Source organism: Phoxinus phoxinus (genome assembly GCF_949152265.1).
Source record: "Phoxinus phoxinus genome assembly, chromosome: 4".
NCBI lineage: Eukaryota > Metazoa > Chordata > Actinopteri > Cypriniformes > Leuciscidae > Phoxinus > Phoxinus phoxinus.
The window spans coordinates 1,697,939-1,721,214 of NC_136879.1; the positions used below are offsets into that span (position 1 = coordinate 1,697,939).

Here is a 23,276-nt window from a genome sequence, read left to right on the forward strand (position 1 = left end):
TCTTTGACCAGCTAAGTCAATTGCGTCTTAATATTTTTCAAAATGTGCTTAAGCATTTACATGTTGTTTCAACATAGTGACAATTACAGGTGGAATAGTGGTGTGGACAGTTTGGATTAATTGTTGGGTTTTAAAGCACTATTTTGAAAATGAGGTTAGCGTTTTGGGAAATGCATCTAAGGGACTGAGGAGAAGCTATAAATACACCCTTTATTACTTCTTTCTGTTTTGCAGTATGTCAACTGCCTGTTCCTGCACCAAGGTCAATTTGTGAATGCACTCATGACCTCACAATCACTCCAGGGAAGCATATTTCTGTGGTCACCATCAATGGTATGTTGTTCTGAAAGCCCTCCTTTTTGTGCAAGTATTATTGTACTAAACTTTACCACTGTGTGCAACGCAAAGCTTTTTATCACCATGTCATTTTCAGGCAATGCCCAAATGCCATATCTCCATATAGAAGGCAATCTGTTGCAATTTGATTACTGAAATTATTGTAGTCTTGACTACAGTACATTCACTTGTTCACAGGACGATACAATGTCTGCTTGCCTCGGAAATCCTGTCCATCATGCTCTGCAGAATGGACTCCCGAGGTGAAGGACCTGCTTGTGTATCGGTACTGGCCAGCTAGCACCAGCTGCCAGACTCTATACAAGTTTGATGTCTTCACCTCGTTTGAGCATATGAAGGTGACTGCACCAGCCATGTCCAGGCAGGCCTTCCTGAAAATGTTGGAGCACAGATCTGTTCAAGCTGGAAGGGTAAATCTGCCTGAATATCATTGAAACATATAACAAACAAAATTATATTACTGTATACCTAATATTTAATTGTGGGCATTGCTTCAAAAAATTCTAACCAATCATTTCTTAATATGCAGACAGGTAGTGTCTGTGCTGATACATTTCAGCTGAGCTTTTTTGAGTTTACCTTCTGTGAATACAAAGAAGAGGATATGTGCCAGGTTCATCATTTTGAGTGTCCAGCATGTTCTCCAGACATGTTGGCTGTCTGCTCTGATGGGAACCGAAAGCATTACCGCTTCAGCAAGTCAAAAGGGTAGGTATAGGTATTTTTCAGAGGTTTATTTAGACTTGTCTAACACAAATAGTAGCCCTTCGGGTTGTCTTTGAGTGATCATAACTTACATTTTAACAAATAGTAAATGTAGTACTTGTGGTTTTTATTACTGACTTGTTATCTTATCATGGACAGGACTGAGGAGCCACCCATATATGAGGGCTTGTTTCTGGCTAAGGACGAGGAAGTTGCTACCTTTGTTGACCTTGTCAGAGGCAACATGAGAAGTGTATGAACATTTTTTTATTTTTTTTTATTTTTTATAATAGTTGTTTATACAGATATTTTAGTTTTGTGTTTTTATGTATCTTAAAATGTGTTATAAACTGACTTTATAGACAAATGACAGTGCTGTCTGCGGTACTGCCAAGTTCACAGCTGGCAGAGAGATGTCCAAAAAGTCTGGTGCTCAGATAGATGAGGAGGGCATTCAAGTTGCAGTTTGCGAGTGAGTGAGTGAGTGAGTGAGTGAGTGAGTGAGTGAGTGAGTGAGTGAGTGAGTGAGTGAGTGAGTGAGTGAGTGATCCTGGAGTCTGATATTTGAGTTTTAATGGCAATCCAAGTCTTTCACACGTTTGCTTGCTTGCAGACTGGTATTTATCTATTCTTTGTAGTAGCCAAGTATTATATTTATCATATATTTTGTTATAGGCACTTAGTTAACAGAGATGTGTGCTTAAGCCATGCCTTACTGGGTCAATTGTTTCTTAACTAGATTTTCTTCTGATTTATCAGACATGGGTTTCTTTTACGAGGACTGAACCATTACCGTGGAGAAATATTTGCTTACCCGATGTTTCTTCAAAGAGAGATGTCAAAGAAGGCAAATGTTACCTTCTTTTGTATGGATGTTACATGCAGGTAATCCTCATTGTCATGTTGCAAATCCAACTCCATGATTAAAATGTCTTGTTTCTCAGCTTTACAGTGATGTAAGTCATTTTAGATTTCAATTAAAAATGGATCTTTGTTACACTCACATGATGCTGCTCCTGCTTTTTAGGTACTGGCCCTACCTTAACAAAGTATCAGAGGGTTTACCAGAGCTTCTGCCATTGACAGAAATGAGGCCATTCCTGAGTGTCATGCATGCCAAAGCCCATACAGCAAAAGCGAGGTACATTCAATAACTTTAAGTCTGGTATGGCTGTAGCTATAGGGAAATAATGGGTCGGAAAATAGAACGTGCTGTGTGTTTTCTTTCACTAACTGCTTTTCAGCTGCTTTTTCAAATTTGTAGGACAGGGATTTCGGTTTTTCCCCACCAAATAAAAAGCTTGTGTCATGAGATGTTTTAGAGATAAATGTATGCATTAATGTATATATATATAACATTCAAGCAATCTTCAATGCAAATTATTAGTTTTTACATTTGTGCATGTTATGCCTGATTGGATGATGTTATATCAAAACTTCTGAAGTACTGCTACATAACACTTCTCACTCTGTGTTGCAGGTGAGATGGGGTGGCAGAAGCCAGGATGGAGCAGGAAACACAGTGGGAGAGGAAGTGGAGCAGGTATGGTATTATTGTCAGTATTTTAACTATGGCTACAAAGAGTCTTAATAGAAACCATAACACCAAAAGGCACTTATTTGTCATCTAAGTAAAACGCCTGGTGTGAGGGATGAAGTACATCCTTTATGTATGAGTTAAAATAAAGAACGGGCAGTTCAGTTGTTTTTAGCTATTCAAAATGCATGCATGCATGCATAAGGGGGTCCCAAATTCCTAGGATAATACAGTACAAATGTTTTCTGTTAAACCACAAGTTTAAGATCTATGGTGTGTAGGTAATATTTGTATGTAATGGAGACCAAAATTTAATTCTATCATTTTCTTTATAGGTGAACAGCTTTCTCTCCAGGGCAGCACTTGTCACAAAATACATGACAAAGGCTGGTTAGTGTTACACTTACATTACACGCTCTGGTAGCCTAAATAAATAATAATAAATACTTAATAGTGTTTTTACAGGGAATTAAAAAACAAAGTTTCTCTGTTCTTTTCTTACGAAAGTTATCATTGTATTACTTCAAGGTAATTACCAATTCAACTAACTTTTAGTGATAGGGTTTAGGCATGTCTGTTGGGTTTCTCTTATTGCCTTTTGAATGTGAAATCTTACTTTTGGGCTTGTGGGTGCCTTATTGTTTTCATCAGGAAGAGTGAACATGCTAACGTGACAGGCCATGGGTTGGAACAGAAGAAAGAGGGACAACCTTCATCAGGTGTTAGCCCACAGATATGTCAAAGTAAGGGTAAATTATAATTGAGATCCTAAGCACTGCCCCTTTCCCTCAATGCACCAACTACAGCTAGATCGGAAACTATTTGTTGAATAATTGTTTAAATGTCTTGTACCGAAAGCTCAAGTAAAATTTGTGGGTTTTGCATTGTGGTGGTGCATAAAGCTTTTGTTCGGACATTTTGTTATTTTGTCTATTTAAAATATCACAGAGAGGGCAAAGGTGGAAGCTGCCAGCCTTAGCAACATCAAGAAGGAGCACAACCTTGATCAGGAGACAATACAGCAGTGGGTGTGTGATGTTAGACAATGGGCGGTCGCAGGTAAAACATGTAAAGTACACTATGTATGTGTGTATATATATATATATATACACACACACACATCTGTTAATGACTGTACCTTTATACAAATAATAAAAGGTGGCTATATTTTTTAAATGCCACTAATTGTCTCTTGTCAATTGTTTTGTTTCACCTATTTAGAGAGAGTCTACACTCCAGGTTGTACTGAAGAGCTAAGGGCTGACATTGAGAACATCACTGTAACCCTTTTGCGCAAGAAGCAAGATCTGTATCGTCAGCATGGTTTGTTGTCAAATCAAGTTATTTAAATGAATAACACAAAAAAAACAATAATAATCTGGGATTATGACAGTTTTCTTTTCATTTCGATTTGCAGATAGCAACCAGGCAAGACAAAGAAAGAGAAAGAAAATGATAGAGTTGAAGATGAAGCTTCGCGAAAAGGTCTTGCAATACAACACCGTAGTGGAGGAGATCCGATTGACGAGGAGTTGGCTTGCAGTCTGACAGAGGGATACATCCTACCATGGGAGAGACATGAAGATGGTATGATATGTATGAATTGCTAGTTTAGCTTGTTGTTCTTTTAGTTGATTTCCATAGTATAAGCCTATGGCATCACTCTACATTGGCTTTACCAATTTTATTCCATTTTCCACATTTCCATATTTACCATTGTCCTTTTTGTTACTTGTCATGCAACAACACAGGAATGGGATGATACATTGAAATAAAAAATATCATGAATACCAAAATATGGAAATATTAATCACGGAGCATAAACATTGAATGGTGAGATCAACACCATGTTATTCTGCTGTAGTAATCACAAATAAAATGCTTGACCATCACAATTTCACAAGCTCTGAATTTGAATGGAGAATTATATCATTCAAATTATATTATTGTGACTTTTATTCATATTTTGAAATTGTTTATATTCTACAGAACCAATGCTGTCGCTAAAAAGATGTCTCAGAAATAACATAATTCTGTTATACTTATATAATTCCTTGTCCACTATTTCATTCCTTTCCCCAACCAAAGGCAACACCTTCAGGTTGAAGAGATCTATCTTCGACCAGGTAATGCTGCTGAAACGCTTGGAGGAGGAGCAGAGCATCCTGGTAAAGGAGATGTCTCAACACATCAAGTACCTTCTGAAGCAAGTGCAAGAAGTGGAGTCACTCAGAGGACAGACTTTGGAGCGTATCAAAACCAGCAGTATGTACAAGATCTTTAGATTTTAGTATAATTTATTTATTTATAATATAGATCAGAATTACTGTGTAATACAGTAAATATAATGACTAAAAGGTAATGTTGAAGTTGCAAATTCAGCATTGTAAAATGCAAAAATAGTTAAAATGTCATGTTTTGTTTGATGTGTCATCTTTCTCTTTCTATTTTTTCCCACAATTCCTCTACAGGTTTCGGTGACCTGACAGAGGACGCTACACATGGGCTCAACAGTGTCCTCAATCAGAGGGGTCACTCACTTAGAAGTCAACACAAACAGGCTGTTAATGCATACAGCAGTATAGCCACTATGGAATGTGATTTCCTTTTCATACAGGAGGACATTGAGGAGTGGGATGACAATGGCTTCACCAGCCCCGAGTCTGAGGAAGAAGACAACTAAAGACCACTGCCAAACAACACAGAGGAACTGGAGATTTGTACAAAAAATATTGCCTTGCATTTGTTTTAGATAGCTGTACCAAAGTATCTACAGGAAAAATGTTGTAGATTCTGTATGTATTTTTATTTTTAAAAAATTGAAAAACATTGATTTATTTATCTCTTCTAACATTTGAGCTTGTTGATTTCAGACCAAAACTGCTTATTGCTGCTTTAAATAATTAATTGTCATCATCTTTGCATGGAAAAATTGAATTAAGATTCAATGGCAGTCTGTGTCATTTTAACAAGTATAATTCTAATGTACTTTGGTATTTCCATAATATATGTGGATTTATATTTGTATGCAATATGCTTATACTACCCATATTATTTTGTAGTTATAGCATACTGAATACAGTCAAATAGCATTGAAACGATAAATGTTATTCTTTCGTGTGTTCCATATGACATCATCTAAATGTACATACAGATAGACAGACAGACAAATCCAAAGAATTTTCACTTACATCCTGTAAAACTGTATAAAGAAATGTCTTTGTAACTTGTGATGCATACATATGTGTGCAAAGTGTGCTCTGTGGGGGCCCCGCTGGGCATTACTGGTGTAGCACCACCCCAGCAGAATATGTCCCTGGATTGAAGGTCCAGTGGCGCCGCAAACTTACTCCATCTCTTCCATCTCAGATAGGGATGCCCAGGGCCGTGGGAAGAGGTTTTAAGTTGGGGGTGCTGTAGTGGGAGGTGCATTTTTTGCGCGTCAGGTGGACACCTCTTAATAATGTCTAATGTCTAAGTGTTAATAATTAACAAAGTAAACACACACTAATAAGAATGAACCATATTTATACCAATCTTGTAACCAGACTCCGTTGAACACAGCAGACACGTACAAATAGCCAAGATAGTTAAACAGCTCCAAAAGGTTGTCGCGCACAGCGGACAAGAACATCCACAAAAGCAAATATTTTTAACAGCACATATAAGCCTACGTTATTTAAACTTATGGCTCTGTCAGGGCGCAGACAAACACTCACAGAACACAGCTAATAAGAACATAAAAATAGCCTACGAATAATTAAAACGGTCCACAGGCTGACAGCGCAAACGAACATATCCAAATATAGGCACATTTTCGCCGTTTCAAAAGCCCAATTTGCACAGCACACAATAATATAACCAAATACATTTCTGCAGCAAATTTATCAGTGTGAAATTAATGCGTATGTTATGTTAAACTGCTCAACTGCAGCTCATAATAAACCAAACGTTTTACCTGGAGCAGGGTGCTCCTGTTAAATTACTCCAAATGTGGCTTGGCGCTCAGGAGCTGAGTAGATAAAGTCTCTCATGAGGGAATGGATGTCCAAAGCATTCAAAATGTCTGTGTGGACATTCATCAGGGACAAGTGTGTGAGTCTCTTCTGTGTCATGGTGGACCGTAACCATGTTTTTAATCGGCGCAAGTTGGAGAATGAACGCTCGGATGAGGCCACTGATATAGGTAAACACAGACACAATTGTATGAGTTTTTCAGCCTCAGTAAACAGAGCTCTCGTTTGAGGATGGAGCTTAGATAGGCATGATGCTACATCTCTCACTGTGCTACATTGAGATTCTCTGGTGACATCGCAAAGCATTTTGAGCTGGAGATTAAGGCGGTCTATGTCCAGCTCCTTGGGAAGCTGAAGGGGCTCCAAATCAACAGTTCCTCCTCCTGCTGCCACTTTTACTGCCCTCTCTCGGCTCGCTGCTATAGTCATACTCTCTTGGTCAAACCGTCTCTTCAGCTCCGCTGACACCAAGTCAACAGCCTGGTAAAACTGATGTCGCCAAATCACTGTTGCTGCGTTGTGCGCCACTGCCTCTGGTTCCGTGGTTTGGCGAAAGCGGCCCGGGGTTCTGCTCACTCTTGCGGTGGTGTCTGGCATTTTCAGGTCCATCGTTGAGGCACATGCTTCAACCTTGAGGACCATCTCCTCCACAATGTCATCATCACGAAGTGCCGCTATGCGATCTTTGAGCACATTTGCGCATTCAAGTGCACCAAGGGCACTTGCTTTGGAGCTCTGCAGGCCCCGGGCCACTGCCTCGCAGGGTTCGAACAGTGCTTGGCAACAGAGAAGACCGAAAAATGTTCTCCCTTTTCGGGCTTGGTTCCACAGTCCCCCAATCTTTGATCTGCTGTCCCCTCTGAGCAGCTTCTTGTCCTCTTTCAGCAAATTGAGTGTAGCCAGAAGAGTACTGTAAGAGAAACAGACGCGTTTGATGGCTGTGGCGCGGACGCACCATCTCGTCGGGCAAAGGCCTAGGATGTTAACCGCAACCTCATCGCAACCGAAAAGCGACTCAAAAAGCTGTTTGCGCTTTGACGATTCTCCAATTACAGTAGCAACACCCCGTACAAAATTCAAAGTGTCGGCCACAAGGCTCACTTCACAAGCAACTTCTTGGAGCACCAAGTCCAGCGCGTGGTTGTTACAGTGTACATACATTGACTGAGGGCACAATTCTTTGAGGCGAGCCTGCACTCCTGAAAAGCACCCGGACATATTACTGGCTCCATCAAAGCAGTATGCTACAAGGCGTTCGATTGGAATGTTCAGTCTCAAAAACACATCCTTGATGCAGGAGAAAAGAGTTTTTCCAGTGCTGTCCTGTGCATTATAAAATCCCAAAAATAAACTGTGAGACTCCAGGCTGCCGTCAACAAATTGCAAATTACACGAGAACTGCTCTGTTGTGCTCACGTCAGTAGTCCCATCAGCTGTTAATCCATAAAATCTGGATTCCGATGAACGGGCGACAATATCCCTCTGAATAGCATGGGCAAACTGTTGGATAATTTCACTTTGTATGGTGTTGGACATCCAGTTGTCTCTTCTCATCACCCATTCTCGTTCTTTAGGGAGATCATAGGTGCGTTCCAACATCAGTTCGTAAAGGATTCCATCACGTGTGGTGTCACCCCTGAACGGCATCCCCTTGCTGCCCAGGAATCTGATGGATCTAAACAGTAGTTCCAAAACATGTCGAGCGGTCCCCTGCTGTTCGGCAAGAGCATTAGACAGGAGGGCATTGATAGGCACATTACCCAAAGCAGCGTGTCTTTGAACTGAATCCATGTGTAACTTTGATCGTTCATGTTCCTTGAATTTTGCAGTGGCTTTACGCCAGTTTCCAAAGCCGCCTGACACGAATGGGTTGTCTACCCTAAAACTGTCTGCATTGATAAGTTTTTTTTCTATTGCTTTCAGACAAGCAAAACACAAAACTCGATTGGTCTCAGTCACGTAATTCAGCCACTTCCATTTGTTAAACCAAGCTGGTGTGAATGCACGATTGAAAGTTTCTGTTCCAAAATGTCTACTAGGAAAAACAAAGTTAGATGGCTGGAAAGGCTCCTCAAATGCAGCTAGCGTGCTAAATCCACCACCAGTGCTAGCAGCATTGCATGGAGGAGCGGCAGGCTCGTGAGGGTTGTTACCGCAGGTCTTGGCGGTCTCTGAGGCAAAACTAGCAGGCCTACTAGGCTCTGGCGAAGAGCTGGTCGGTGTCGGGATGCTTTCCTGTATTCTCTGGACTTCCGTCGTGCTCTTTTTAGAAGCTGGTGTACCAAAAAAATCCAAAATTCTTTTCTGTGCCATTTTGATATCTAGATACCTTCATGTTTTTTTAATTATTATTTTTATACCTTCACTGTTGCAACGTCTTCGCCTTGACGTTCAACGTGAGGTCAGTTGACAATGATGCATTCTGGCTGACCCCCCAGGGCGAGTTTTTCAAGGAAACCGTTATTTAGAATGTGTCACTTTATGGTTTCCATGGTGACGCGTCATTGCTTGTCACGTGACACCGCAACAACAACCGAGCTGAATGAATGATGATATGCTTTTATGTCATTTTTCCTTTTTATTCAAAATATTCACAAATTTGTTAGATATGGCATTAAATATCTGATATTCCGATTGTCAAATATATGCAAGTGGAAGTGTTTTGTTGTTTAAACACCTTTATAACGATCGCGTTAGTTGAGCTGTATGCGCGATGGGCGACGGCATCTTAGTTTGTGCCGCAGACGCAGTTCAGAGAATCGGATCTGTTGGATTTACCACATGTGAATTCATCCACTTCTCCCGAAATACATAAAACTAAGTGGCTGGTGAACTGGGAGAAGAATAGAGTAAAACTTTAAAGTTACTTTCACAATGTGTATCTGATATGAATAAAACAACGTGTCTAATTATAATGGAAAGGATTATTATTGCCTCTTCCTTTGACATCAGTGTGTATTTTACAAACTCTAAATGTATTGTGTTTTTTTTTAGTACTTATATGTCTGAAACCTAAAATAAACATTATGTGGTTGAAAACACTGAAAAGTTGTGATATATGACAGCTCTGAACGCGCCTGTCTCTGGCTCAGCGCCAGCCAACAAGCGAAAGCACATTTGAATTTAGCAGTTGATCACGTCATGCACTGGGACCAGCCTAGACTGATAACACCGGTGTGATTGTACGTACGTGCGAAAGGGTCAATAATTATTTAGTTGTACTCAAAACCTCCTCGTGCATAAACTTCTTAGGTTAATAACAAACAGGAAAAAAAAAAAATGTTTTAATACGTTTATTTATTTGCATCTGTCAGAGAGTGCTGTAATGTCTGCATTTTCCAACGGGGGTGCTGCAGCACATGCAGCACCCCTACTTCCCACGGCCATGTCCTCGCCCAGGCAGGAAGCGCAAATCACGTGGCGGTCCCCGTCGCTGAGCGTGGTTCGTTTGCACGAACCGCAGAGAGGCATCTCGAAGAAGACGCCGCTCTAGATACAAAAGAGAGAAAAAGTGTGAGTCGCGCCGGCGACCTCACACACACTCAAATACAGTGAAAGGATATTAGTGCCGGAACGCACAGCTGGAAGGCGACGAAGGCGGCGGTGCCAGCAGCTTGTCGTGACTTCTCCCGCTGATGTGCTCTCTCGACGGCGCCGCTTCTCTGCTCGGATCAGCGATGAGGTGCTCTTCGCTGAAGGATTAAAAATCAGAGTTCATAAGCCTGTGAGCGAAATATATAGCCCTAAGGCACGCCCGTTTCGGCGTTCCTGCACGTGATGCAGGAGGGCGCGAAGTGCCCTCATTGGGTGTGACGTCACTCATGGGCTCGCTCCATTGGCTTAAGCATTTGCCGCACAGCAGCCAATAGGCGCGCGAGCCATCTCGCCTAGGTCTGTATGCTGTGGCAATGCGTTTTACATTGATACAAAATTAAGGATAATTTTTTGCTTCAGTATTCTCGTGGAAAAGGATTTTCCCCAATGCGTTGCTACGACAACGCAGTACGAGAGTATCTCTCGTAAGAGAACCGTTCTGTAGGGCTGTCGAGTTACTGATGTTATGAGGTGTATATATATACAGTCATGGCCAAAATTGTTGGCACCCCTGGTAAATATGATCAAAACTGGCTGTAAAAAATAAATCTGCATTGTTTATCCTTTTGATCTTTCATTCAAAAAATTGCCAAAATTCTAACCTTTCATTGAAGCAAGAGAATTGAAAGTGGGGCTAAATCACATTATGAAATAAATGTTTTTCTCCAAAACACGTTGGCCACAATTATTGGCACCCTTTTATTAAATACTTTTTGCAACCTCCTTTGGCCAAGATATCAGCTCTGAGTTTTCTCCTATAATGCCTGATGAGTTTGGAGAACACCTGACAAGAGATCAGAGACCATTCCTCCACACAGAATCTCTCCAGATCCTGCAGATTTCCAGATCCATGTTGGTGCTTCTTCTCTTCAGTTCACTCCACTCATTTTCTACAGGGTTCAGGCCAGGGACTGGGATGGCCATTGCAGATCTTGGTTTTGTGCTCAGTGACCCACTTTTGTTTTGATTTTGATATTTGTTTTTGGATCACTTTCCTGTTGGAAGATCCAAACATGGCCCGTTATAAGATTTCTAGCCCCGGCTGTTAGGTTTCGATTTTTTATCTGTTGGTATTTGATCCAATCCATGATGCCATGTATCTGAACAAGATGTCCAGGACCTCTGGCAGAAAATTAGGCCCACAGCATTAAATATACAGCAGAGTAATTAATTTTACACATGGGGTACTTTTTTATCCCTGTGTGCACCAAACCCATCTTAAGTGTTTGCTGCCAAAAAAGCTATTTTTTTGTTTCATCTGACCATAGAACCCGTCCCGTTTGAAGTGCCAGTTGTGTCAGGTACTTTTCAAACGTTCTATGGACAGAGGAACCCAACATACCATTTTAGACCATTTACATTTATGTAAAACTTACCAAGTAATAAGATAAGATTTAACATAAAAACGTGAATCTTATCCATATCTTTTTTGTTATAATAAAAAAAAAATCCCCTTTCTCTATGAGAATTTTAATTCAACATATTAAATAAATATGAAAAGGAAACTTAAATACAATTTTTTACGACGTAACCTGTCCGTGCCTCCGTGGCGATGGTGCTGAATGATATCGATGGCTATAGAGATTACAAAACGTATTTGTTGATGTAGTAGGCTATTTTTTATTTATTTAAAAAAAGGTCTAAACTAATTTTACCTATATTGTTTTCACTCTGTGCCAGGCTGCCAGGAAGAACCTATCGAGGGGCTACATTGATCCTGTTCCTTTTTAATCCCTTCTCCTGGAGTTATTTTTTGTTTTATTAAAGCGTCTTAACTTTGAATTGTGTCTGTCTGTTTATTATACTAGAGACAGTTACACACACAAAAATAAGAAGATAATTTTTTTCGATGACATATAGCTTAACCTACTTTTTTTCATATTGTTTTTCATGTTGGATAGTCAAGTAGCCCCAGGGCTGTATATAGGCTACATTGAGGGGGACAAGTCTTATACGTAAATAATAATAACAATGATAATAAGTAAACTATTAGAAAATTGGCCAAATTGGAAATGCCCAAATAATTTTTTTCAAAGGATGTATGGCTATTTTGAGGGATGAAAGTTGACGTGTTCAGTATTGAAGCTATTTTATGAATGAAAGTAGCGGGCAGCGTTGACTAGTTTCTGTGCTCCTGAATGTTGTGCTGCGTGATCTCCGCTCTCTGAGAATAAAAAATTGTGTGTGTGTGCGCGTCAATGAAAGCAGCATGGTGTCTTGTAAAGGAGTAGCCCGAAAGGTTCGACCTATAAATAAAAGTCCTATAAGCCCATGCAGAGCGGCCGGGATTTACAGCTTTTGCATCGTTCAAACATCGGCCGGAGATCATTTGCGATCAGATGCTGATGTTGCGGCGACATATTGCCGATTAGCAAACGCTCTCTGAGCGACATCGCGTCAATGGAACTTCGTACGTCGGCCCGACGAAGGTGTGCTATCTGGGTAGAAATGTTCATTTATGAAAAAAAAAAAAAAAAAAAAAGATAATCAGTCATCTGTGTAAGTTGAATAGTCTTTATTTGAACCTTGGGAAAGTTCAAAACGCGTCGCGAGAGTTTGCCTCATTGACACAATACTGTAAAAATGAGTACAGCTGACATCATTTTGTCTCTGGGTGATGTTGAATAGCTTTGGAAAATTTTCTCGTAGCCCATACTGTCAGGATATACACTAGGACAACAAGGTAAGTTGGATTCAGAAAGCTTTAATAGGAGAATGGCAGGTGAGCGTCAGATGAAACGGGCAGATGCAGGATATAATATGCAGTGGAATGATAGTGTGATGATATCTTGCAGAGATATGCTTGGATGTAGAAAGGATGTGCAAACCGGGAAACACAGGGAAGGATCACAGGAGAATCGGGGAGTATCCAGGAGGAAACGCAGGGTCTTGGGAGAGAAGCAGTCGGTAAGTCCTTGTGCCGGAATTCTGTGGAGTCACACTGGAACAGATGAATAGAAGGATCTGGGAATCACAGAGAGAATGTTAGCAGGTCGGTTCCTGGTTCGACAGAGACTGGATGAGAAGTGTGCTCTTTTGTAGTGCTCAGTGGTGCTGGATTAGACGACAGGTGCAGGTGGTTAATACTCAGGTGATTGTGATCTTTGTGCAGTGGGTGTGAATGAACCTGATTGATCCCTGACACATACAGGCGTAGAGTTGGTATAGACGGCCTCCATCATTGTGGTGGGATGATGTTGAAGAGCCATATGAGTTGTTGAGTGTCTGTGAGTTTGCCTGAATGACACAATACTGTAAAATTGAGTACAGCTGCCATCATGATTCTTTTTAAATGAAATAACTTAATTTACACATTCATAGATGGTGATGGAATGTCCCCTGTGCCCCTCAAATGTTGCTCATTTAAGGCATCATTTGAGGTCTGCACACAACATTATTAATCTGGAGGAGCGTCAGATATTAATCAGATGGGCCAGAGGACGGGTCAAATTGAGGAATTTGAGCTGTCCTGTTTGCTCAAATAAATATGCATTCATCCAACTGCATTTAACCAAGGGACACCAAAATCTAACGGTAATTAGCCTCTCAACTGTTCCTCTATCCAAAGAAGCTTGTTTATTGTTTTAAGAAAGATATTCAAAAAGTTGTGTAATGTAAACCTTTCTTTAAACATTTCTTCACTGTGTTGTTACATCGTGGTTTTTTTTTTTTTTACACTTAACTGTTTTTTTAGTCTCCTATGGCTGCCGAAATGGTAAAAGAGATGAAGTGGAAGGTGACCCTGGAGCAGCTGAACAGGCTGAGGGAAACCGACCCCGAAATCCCCATGGCCAGCACCCTAGACATCATGGGAGGGTTAAATGCAGCAGCAGAAGTGCCATCTTCCCAGCTGGACGATGATTTTTTTTAATTACTAAGTAAGTGACCAATCTGCAATCTAAAATTACTTTATTGTACAGAATGAGACTTTAAAAAATAATAATTTAACAGGTGAATTGCCACCCCTGCCTGACAACTTTGTCCCAGAAGGAGATGACTGTCCAGCCAACTTGCAGGATGGGTCTTTTCTGCTGCAGGGTAGGTGTTCATTTGTCATAACATTAGTAATTAGTCTCTATTGTATTATCTGAATGGAATGTTAACAGATGATGGTTTGTTTTTACAGGGACAGATCCTTTACACTCACCTGAAGATTTGGCCACTTTGGACTTTGAGAGTTTACTGGAATTAGAATAAATGGCTAATATATAATAATTATATTATATACATATATATATATATATATACCATTATAAATATAATAATTATAACTATTTTAAACATCTGTCTTATAAGTTTTATATATTTTTCTTATATATTTAAATGTGTGTGTGTGTGTTTTGTTTATTAGCACTTTGCATTTAAAAAAAAAATGATTCTATTTTTTTTTTACTTTTGCACCAAATGTTTCTTTCAATTTTAATAAATGGCTTTGATTATAAAATTTGTCTCCTTCTATGTTGTAAGCACAACCCTAGTCAGTTTTGAAGTAAGGTGCATGTAGTTGCATTGATTTACTTGAAATTATCAGCACGCACCTGCTAGTATAACTTTAAGTAATTTTGCATGTAATAACAGTGGATTACTTGAAATTGTACCTTCCCAACCCTAGTCAAATTTAAAGTAATTGCACTGTAACTTCCTTTAAGTTATATTGAAATTATGCCTTCAGTGGGAGGGAACTCATGAGACAAGTCCTCTGTTCAGAGTTTTTACATGACACAACTCTCTAGATCCCTGAACCTTCAGCATCAGCAGTACTTCACGAGTTCACACTTACGAATGATCAGAGAGTAAAGGTTTATGCGTATTTGGCGTGCTGTCCAGGGGGAGGGCTCCGAGCTCGGAATTTGGGCCCGAACCCAGAGTACTCCCCCCGTCTAAGATAGCCATGCAAGTGTGAGGAGATGGGGTGGTGGAGGGATGCTGAAAACTGTCGAGGAATAAGGGTGAGTTGACTGTGAATATTTATAGGCTTTACTCATGCTGATTGAGTGGATCTGTTGATTACTGATTGATGACAGCTGGTTGGAGTTACTTGATTGCTTGATCATTAGAACGTGTTCCTCCCGAACCTTGTTAATAAAACATCATGTGTATCCTGAACTCAGCAATCTTCTTATTCTGATTGTATCAGCCATGCCTGTAGAATCGTGTCCGTTGTGTTGCCGTTTGTTTGGACGACTAGGCCAACACTTAAAAATATTTCATAATGTAAGAAATGTAGAAGAGAGGAAATTGCTCCTCTCTTTGGAGTCCGGAAGGGTCAACATCCGCCAAGGACGCTGTCCGGTGCCTGGCTGTGGAAAGGACACTTCTCGCCTGGACCGTCGCATGAAGTTGCATTGTGAAATATCCGAGGCACCCAAGGACGAATACGTGAATTCCAGCAAGCGGGTAAGAGTGCTGGAGATCTTGAGTGTGCTGAGGGCGTCTCAGCCAGAGGTGCCAATGGTCTCGACCTGCTATCTGTTGAATACCCCTTGGTGGAGGAAGATGTTGTGCCAGTTTTTGAGGAGGATGAGGAGGACAAGGACTGCGGTAATTCTTCTTGTAACCGCCGAGTAGCAAAGATGAGGGCACAGATCAGCGATTTAAATCAGCAAATCGACACCCTGTCAGGTGCCCTCAAAACTGTTACCCGGCGGTACCGGGTGCTAAAAAGGAGGTTATATTATGTAAACACAAACTTTCATTTTGGATGCGATTAATCTCGATTAAATATGTGTGTGTGTGTGTTAAATGTTTTATGAAAGGCTGTGACTGTGCTGACAGTCTCTTTATTTTCCTCATTCTTTGTGTACAGATTCGCTGCTGGAAGAATATAGGAGCCACCAAGAAGGCCTGGATCCTTCTTACAAGATGAGGGAAAATGTGAGCGGGAAGATTTATAGAATAAAGAAATTTCTTGGCTATATGTCAGAAGGCAAGACAAACCTCGCCAGCCTGTGCTTTTTAAATGAGACATCAAGGATACATAAGTAAGTCTTGTTCTTCTTGTGTTCTGAAGTTTAAATAGTAAAATAGAGCTGTCTGTGGTCCTGAAGTTGTAAGGCTAATGATGTTGCACTTTTAACAGCTGTGATGTGATGCTGTCAAATAGATTTCTTATGGGATTCTTTTTTGAATTTTGTGTTTTTGCTGCAAACCTAATTCTGTACATGATCAGCCGATCTGTGCACTTCAAGACAGTTTGCGTATGTGATGGTACTTTGAATTGAGTGTTTCCTGATATCTGATGTTGTTGTTTTTTTTGGTCTGTGTGCAGATGGATCTCTTCTCTTATGCCACATTTACACATAGCCGGGTATTTAGAGAAACGAATATTTCTCCCCCTCCGTTTTCAATAATAACATCGTGCACACAACCCGCATAAATACGCCGTCGAGCGCCTTTATAACTATGCTAAACCTATGGGCGGCAGTGTAGGGAGAAGGATAAAGCCATGCAAGCCAATCAGAATCCTCAGAATCGACAAGAGAGAACCTAAAACTCCGTTTCTCCCAGTTGACACGGCAACACATAACCGGCGTTTTCAGAAATCTCCACTTTGGCCGGAGTTTTTAGAAATGATCGTTTTCTGGGATAAAAACGGCGTTTTCGTGTAAATGACAGGCCAAAACGCAGAGAAATATCTGCGTTTTCCCATCGTGTAAACGGGGCCTTAGGCAGTCGCACATGAAGGAGACAACTGTGAAGCACTATGCCCAGAATGTGGCCCAGTTCATTGACTACATTTCTGAAACGCCTCCAACCTCCTGCCGCCTAAGTAGGACTGTCCTCATCGGGCTGCGCCGGGAGATGCGCCGGGTCCTGAAGAGCATGGGCAGGGGCGTGGCCATCCATCAGGTGGCGGTGAAGGTTTGGAAGGAGGACAGAGTTTTGTCAAAGGCGACCCTCCTGAAGTGCCAGGAGCTGGCATCAAAAGCCATCCCTGAACTTCTGGGTAAGTTTTTTATTGAAACATTTCAACTTGTACTCTCAAGGAGTTAACTGTAAACATTTATTTGCCATTTAATTGCTGAGATTTTGCTCCTCGTTGTTATTGTTTTTAGAGAGTTTGGAGAGGGACCCCTCGTACAAAAACCTGTGGCGCTTCTATGGTTCACTTTTCGGCCTTCCTGGTGTCCCTCTACGGCCACAGGGGAGGTGTCCTGACTAGGGTTGGGAATCGTAAGAAATTTTCCGGTTCCGGTTCCGGTTCCGGTTCCCATTCAATAAAAAAATATTAAAACAACTAATAAAAAAATAGTAGTAAGTGAAAAATCCACAATCCTTTTGTGTTTATTTCTTATACTTGTCAAATGAGTTTAACAGACTGGTAATGTCAACAAATTCAACATATTATTAAGCAATTTTTGCAAAAAAATTATATTTTTTCTGAAGGAAAATAAAAATGTCTGCATTCTCTAGAATAATTTGGGACCTCTCCTAGCTTACTCTATTTCCAGCAGTGGAGAATACCTCTCAGAAGGGGTAGAATATGCTTGAATGTAAGATGTGTGTAGAACAGATTATTTTTTAAATAGTTTTGAATGATTGATTCATAAAGACTTTACTTGTTTCATTACTGGATAAATCAGCGCTCTAGCAGTTAATAAACAGAACTGCTCGCGTCTTGCGGAAGAAAATTGTAGCCGGAGCTACTTCTCTCTATTTATGTCTATGACGAGTCACGCAGGCACTGGGCTAACGTTACTCCGCAGCGGCTGCGATTCACCAGTCTAAAGTATAGTCCAAGTATAAACGCTTATTGCAGGCTTAACGTAGTAATTCAGGATAAGACAAAAACACGGTTTGAAAAAAAGGCATTCATGATGCACTCGCTCATTCTATACATTTTGTAAATTCTGAACACAAAGAAGTTACGGACTGCGTCTTTATGAATGTTTTGAAGCATCAGATGTAATCAATACACTCGATATTGTTTATACTCGAATTATAAACTTTTATCTCAGTACTTCTGTGATCATTTGACTATTTGTAACATAAATATCGATACTGATAGTAAAGCCGTTTCATATTGACAACTGCTCTCTCTGGGTCAACAACAGCGCAAACAGGTTTGAATGTTCAGGGGTGAGGTTTTTGTTATTTAGGAATAAGATCGCGTGGGTGTTTGAATCGATATCTTTTAAAGATTAATCGTGCAGCTCTGACTGTCTTTAATTCTCTCTCTCTCTCTCTCTCTCTCTCTCTCTCTCTCTCTCTCTCTGCGTTGATATTTGATGCAAAACGTATTTGAGTAGCGCGAGGGCTTTTCAGTGCATTCATTACTATTTTAATATGAGGTGAGACGTCGCTAAGCGGATTAGCTTCCAGCCCTTCCTCCACCAGAACCGTTTTCGTAACCGAAACCTATGAATTTCACACGGTTCCAGTATTTCTTCAAAAACAGTACCGGTTCTGGATAAGAACCGGTTCTCGGTTCCCAACCCTAGTCCTGACCAACATGACTATCCAGGAGGTGCAGGGGGCACGATATTCACACAATGAGAAGGCGCATGTCATAAACGTGAGTGTTTGTCATTTATATACATAAATGTTTTGGGGACTTGTATTTATCTGTTCTGTTCTTAACTGTCTATTTTTTTTTGTGTGTGTGTGTGTGTGAGATCAGGTATGCAGCCACAAGACCAATAGAGCATTTGGGCCAGCACAGATTGCCCTTCTCGACCATGAATACGCCTGGGCCAATCAGTTTCTGGCCTTAAAGGACAAACTACCGGGCGGGGAGGATGCCAAATTCTTTTTTTTTACCTCGCAGCCCAACCCGTGTAAAAATTTTAATCACTATTTCCAGGAGGCGTGGAAGGAGATGGCCCTCCCTGGATGCCCGACCTTCACTGACGCAAGAACGTCAATCGCCAGCCACGTAAGTGTCTTCTCACATGAGCACATATTTTTGGTTATCACTGCGTAATGTTTTATCTTACCAATTTTCCTTTGTTTTCCCTTCTTTTCCTCTGTGTTTGTAGGCCAAGTTCACGCACGCGTCTGAAGACAGAGAAAAGCTGGCCAAGTTCATGTGCCATGAAGTGCGCACGGCTGACAAGTTTTATGTGACAAACTTGTCGGTGAAGCAGGCCGTCGAGCACCGGTTGCTTTTCCAGACGGCGCTCCAGGGACAGGAGCGTTCACCGCCCGAGACAGCCCCATCACCGCAGAAGAGAGAGCGGCCCCGGAAAAGTGCACCTCAGCTCCGCAAGCGGTCAAAGATGGATTCTGACGTGACGTCGAGCAGCACCAGCCCAGATGATGCTGTACCAGAGCCAGTGGTGTCCACTCCAGGGTCCAATAAGGTAAACTGATATCATGTACTGAGACTACATCCATAGATGTTGTCTTGATTTGCAGACTGATAAATTGTTCTCCATGTATTTGACAGGATGAGAGTTCACAACAAGGCTCTGGAGAAATGGCGGCTCAGGTGGAGCTCAAGAAGCTGAGGGTGGTCCTGACTCCTCTGGGCCTCAAGGCGAGGCTAAGACCACGGCGGATCTCGCCGGTAAAAATTAAGAAAATAGTTTCTCTGTCAAAGACAAAAGAGGCGGCGAAGAAGGTCAAGAAATCCCTTGAAAAGCGCCGCAGAAAAAGATGACTTTTCCCCTTACATTTTTACATTTGACCTTTTTCTTCTCTTTAATTCAGTGTGGTTTTTAGTGCGTTCTTTATTGTTGAAATATTATTAATCTATTGTTTTTCTATATTATTATTCTGTTATTATATTGTTATTATATCTTTGTGTGCTTTTTTTCTAATAAATATATTTACACTTTTTGTCTGTCATCATTTTTTCCTAAATGGTTATTGTATTTACTGTGGTAAAGTTTAATATAATCCAGCAAAAAAAATTATTTTAAAGATCCAGCTGCTCAAAATATCTAATTTCAAGGCTAATTATTCATAAGTAATAGCTATAATGTACATCAGTTATATCAGAACACATATTGTTTATAAACTTCTGATTATTCACAATGAACTATGTAAATAGAAAATCTTACAATGTTATCACTTGTGCTATTTAACACACACACACTGTCCAAGTCATTAACTTGTTAAATTTGTGTGTGTGTGTTCTATATATCTCTATCTTAATATATTTAAAAAAAAAAAAAAAAAAAAAACTTTTACCTCAAATTTGTATGTGTGTGTGTGTGTGTGTTTAATATCACGAGTCTACATTTTAAGATTATTTATTCATTAAAGAACGTTTTTGTAACCTTTGCACTAAATGTTTATGTTTTGAATTTAATAAAAGGCTGCACTTTGGCTGGGGATAAATCCTGGAGGGAGAGGGCCTCCTGGAGCAAGCCCCCAAGTCAACTTGCCAAACAGGTTTCTGAATCAGATCCTGGCTAGGCTAGGTGTTAATGGCCCATTAAGGTACACTGGCTTAGATTAGTCGAGTTTATGAAGACACAACCATGTTCCTGTGGAGTTCATTGTGTATATTGAGGATATTAGATAGATAAGATTAAGAATCCATTAAGTGAAAACCAATTTTTGAGGTTACAGTGTTCAGTGTGGACTGTATTGTGTTTGGGGCCCCTTTGCTTGTGGAGACATGGCCCAGCTCCTGACCACCTTATGGGATATTATATTATTTGCACATATTATTTGACCCTTATGGATTATTTGTACAAATTTGTATGCTCTTTGTGAACTTATAAATGCAGTGTTCCATTTTTTCCCACTTTGCAATAAATGACATATTAAGATTGCATGTGACAAGTTGGCCGAACCTCCATCTTTGATCACCTATACATATGTTAATGACCGAGGATAATATAGGCCATCCGAAGGCACAGGTAAGGTCATTGCAGGACAGGAGATATCTCACAGAAGCAACAGCTCCAGGCATCTCTACATTGTGTTTGTTACCTTTTTAAATGCAAGTTATTTCATCTTTATATAATTAGTATTTAATCTTTATTTCACAGTTGTGCATGATCCTTTAAGACATTTTAAATGTAATAACTTAATTTACCCATTCATAGATGCACTGTAAATGATTTATGTTGTTTTCACAGCATTATACTGTTTTTCTCAACAGTTTCTTACTGTATAACCTATGTACAGTAAGTTACAGTAGATTTAGTTGTTTTCACAGTATTATTTTGTATTTTCAACAGTTATGTACTGTGCACAGAGTTGACAGTATGTTACTGTAGATTTTCAGTGCATTCTGGGAAATTATCAGTTACTGTAAATCTAAATACAGCAGTGCAAATTGACCGCGAAAAACCACCACACACAATTCCGCAGGTAAATTTGCTAGCCTACTAAAGTTATTCTTCCATAAAACATTTTCTGGACTGGGGGACCATTGACAATTTTAATTTCTGTCAGTGGGGGGTGCAAGAGAGCGCATTTGAACGAGTTTTTCTGTGACTGTCATGTCAGTGTGCATCGTCTCTCTTTTCTGTCGACCTGGAACTTATTCTACTGGTAAGTAATACATCTTATTATTTGTATGCATAACATGGATTCTAGCTAACTTTAAAGTTATTTTAGCTGACCACGATTTCGATATTCAATTTAATTTATTCTCAACATTTTACTTTAAGCTGTACAATATATGATACTATAGGTTTCAATGTAGTTTGGGACATGTTATTGTAAATTTAAATACAGTAGTACGAAATGACCGCGAAAAATAACCACAAGCTGCCATTTTGTGAAGAACTCTTCAGTTCCCTGAGCAACTTTGAGAGCGCAGGCCGTTGCATCGCGTCGTGTCTGTCGGCAACGTTTCGCCATATATCTGGTTAGTAATGAATCTTTATATTTTTTATGCAAACCAAATATCAGTAACAGGTTAACGTTAGTTTAGAATACCTGCCCGCGGCTTAATTATGTTATAAATAACGTCTGTAATCAGAAGCGGATTCCTTCATGTTGATAGCTAGCCTAACGTTAAGTTACTTGATTAGTAAATGTGATTTTATAAACATAAATTGCATATGTAGACACTTATAAGGTCAGAATGATAATCATTTTATTATTTACTATTTTAAGTCGGTGGAAGCGCCTGCGCGTTCATTTTGCTATATGGGTTGGGAGTCTAAAATCGATCAATGTATCCTGAAATCGGATACCTAAGGTTAGGATTCGGATTATTGTTATAAAATAAAAAATTCGATTCCTCTTATCGATTTTTTCACGCTTATTTAAAGCTGCAGTCCGGCACTTTTTTGGGTTTAAAAATATCAAAAAAGACATTTTTGAAAAAAAACGTAACCAGCCAGTGTTCAAAACGATCTGCTTGCCTTACCTCGATTCAAAACGGTAAGCTTGTAATAATTATTTTAATTCCAGTGGTACTGGTGGATTTCCGCGGGAATTTCGAGCATGTCTTTGCGTCATTACGTCACTTCTGTACACATAGAGAAGGAGTCCCCGGCTAGCGTGTGTGGATGATGGTGGAGATTTAGCTTAGCACTTGGTATGGCGGATCCCGAAAGTTTAAAGCGACAATCACCAGGGACAACTGGAGATTCACCAGTTGTAAAACCCAAAGACTTCGGACTTCAGATTGGCTACAGAAAAAATATATTTGTCACGTTTTGACGTGATATAAGCAATCGTTAGATTTAATCAGCATGATATAGCCCACTGCAATGCTTCCCCCCACCCCCCGAATTTGGTCAGAACAAAAGTGAATGTTACTTACTTGTTCAGATGACATTTTCCGATGAAAATTCTAATGTTGACACTTTCAAAAAGTATACTCTGAGATTGCTGATGACAGTAACGTTACAGTATCCATAGCGACGCGGCAGCCATACATTGTGTTCATCCGCGCTGTTTCATGCCGATTTACTACCCACGCACAGTTAATAAATCCGCGAATAACTGCAATTGCAGATTTCTAACAGAGATGGCGACAAAGAGGAAAAACGACGGACTGCAGCTTTAAGTGTAAATCACAATTTAATTTTACACGTCTGTGAGGACTTGACCTGCGATCTGCCAGGACAACCTGATCTCACAGAATTATGTGAAATGAACACGACCCCTTAACCCCGATTTGCGTGGTGGTGGCACGTAATGTGTTACAATTA

General features: G+C 40.2%; 2 protein-coding genes across 2 annotated transcripts in view; both read left to right on the plus strand.

Annotated features, from left to right (window-relative positions):
* Positions 1-23,276, plus strand: part of LOC306996787 (uncharacterized protein) — a 135,145-nt gene that overhangs the window by 106,914 nt on the left and 4,955 nt on the right. The window lies entirely within an intron of this gene.
* Positions 1,012-5,407, plus strand: LOC306997652 (uncharacterized protein). Its single transcript, XM_079611013.1, has 11 exons — positions 1,012-1,065; positions 1,222-1,315; positions 1,822-1,947; positions 2,090-2,203; positions 2,543-2,605; positions 2,935-2,989; positions 3,251-3,342; positions 3,821-3,922; positions 4,017-4,186; positions 4,688-4,864; positions 5,071-5,407. Exons 4-9 carry the CDS (start codon positions 2,176-2,178, stop codon positions 4,145-4,147), a joined length of 471 nt encoding a protein of 156 aa, XP_079467139.1. The 5' UTR covers positions 1,012-1,065; positions 1,222-1,315; positions 1,822-1,947; positions 2,090-2,175; the 3' UTR covers positions 4,148-4,186; positions 4,688-4,864; positions 5,071-5,407.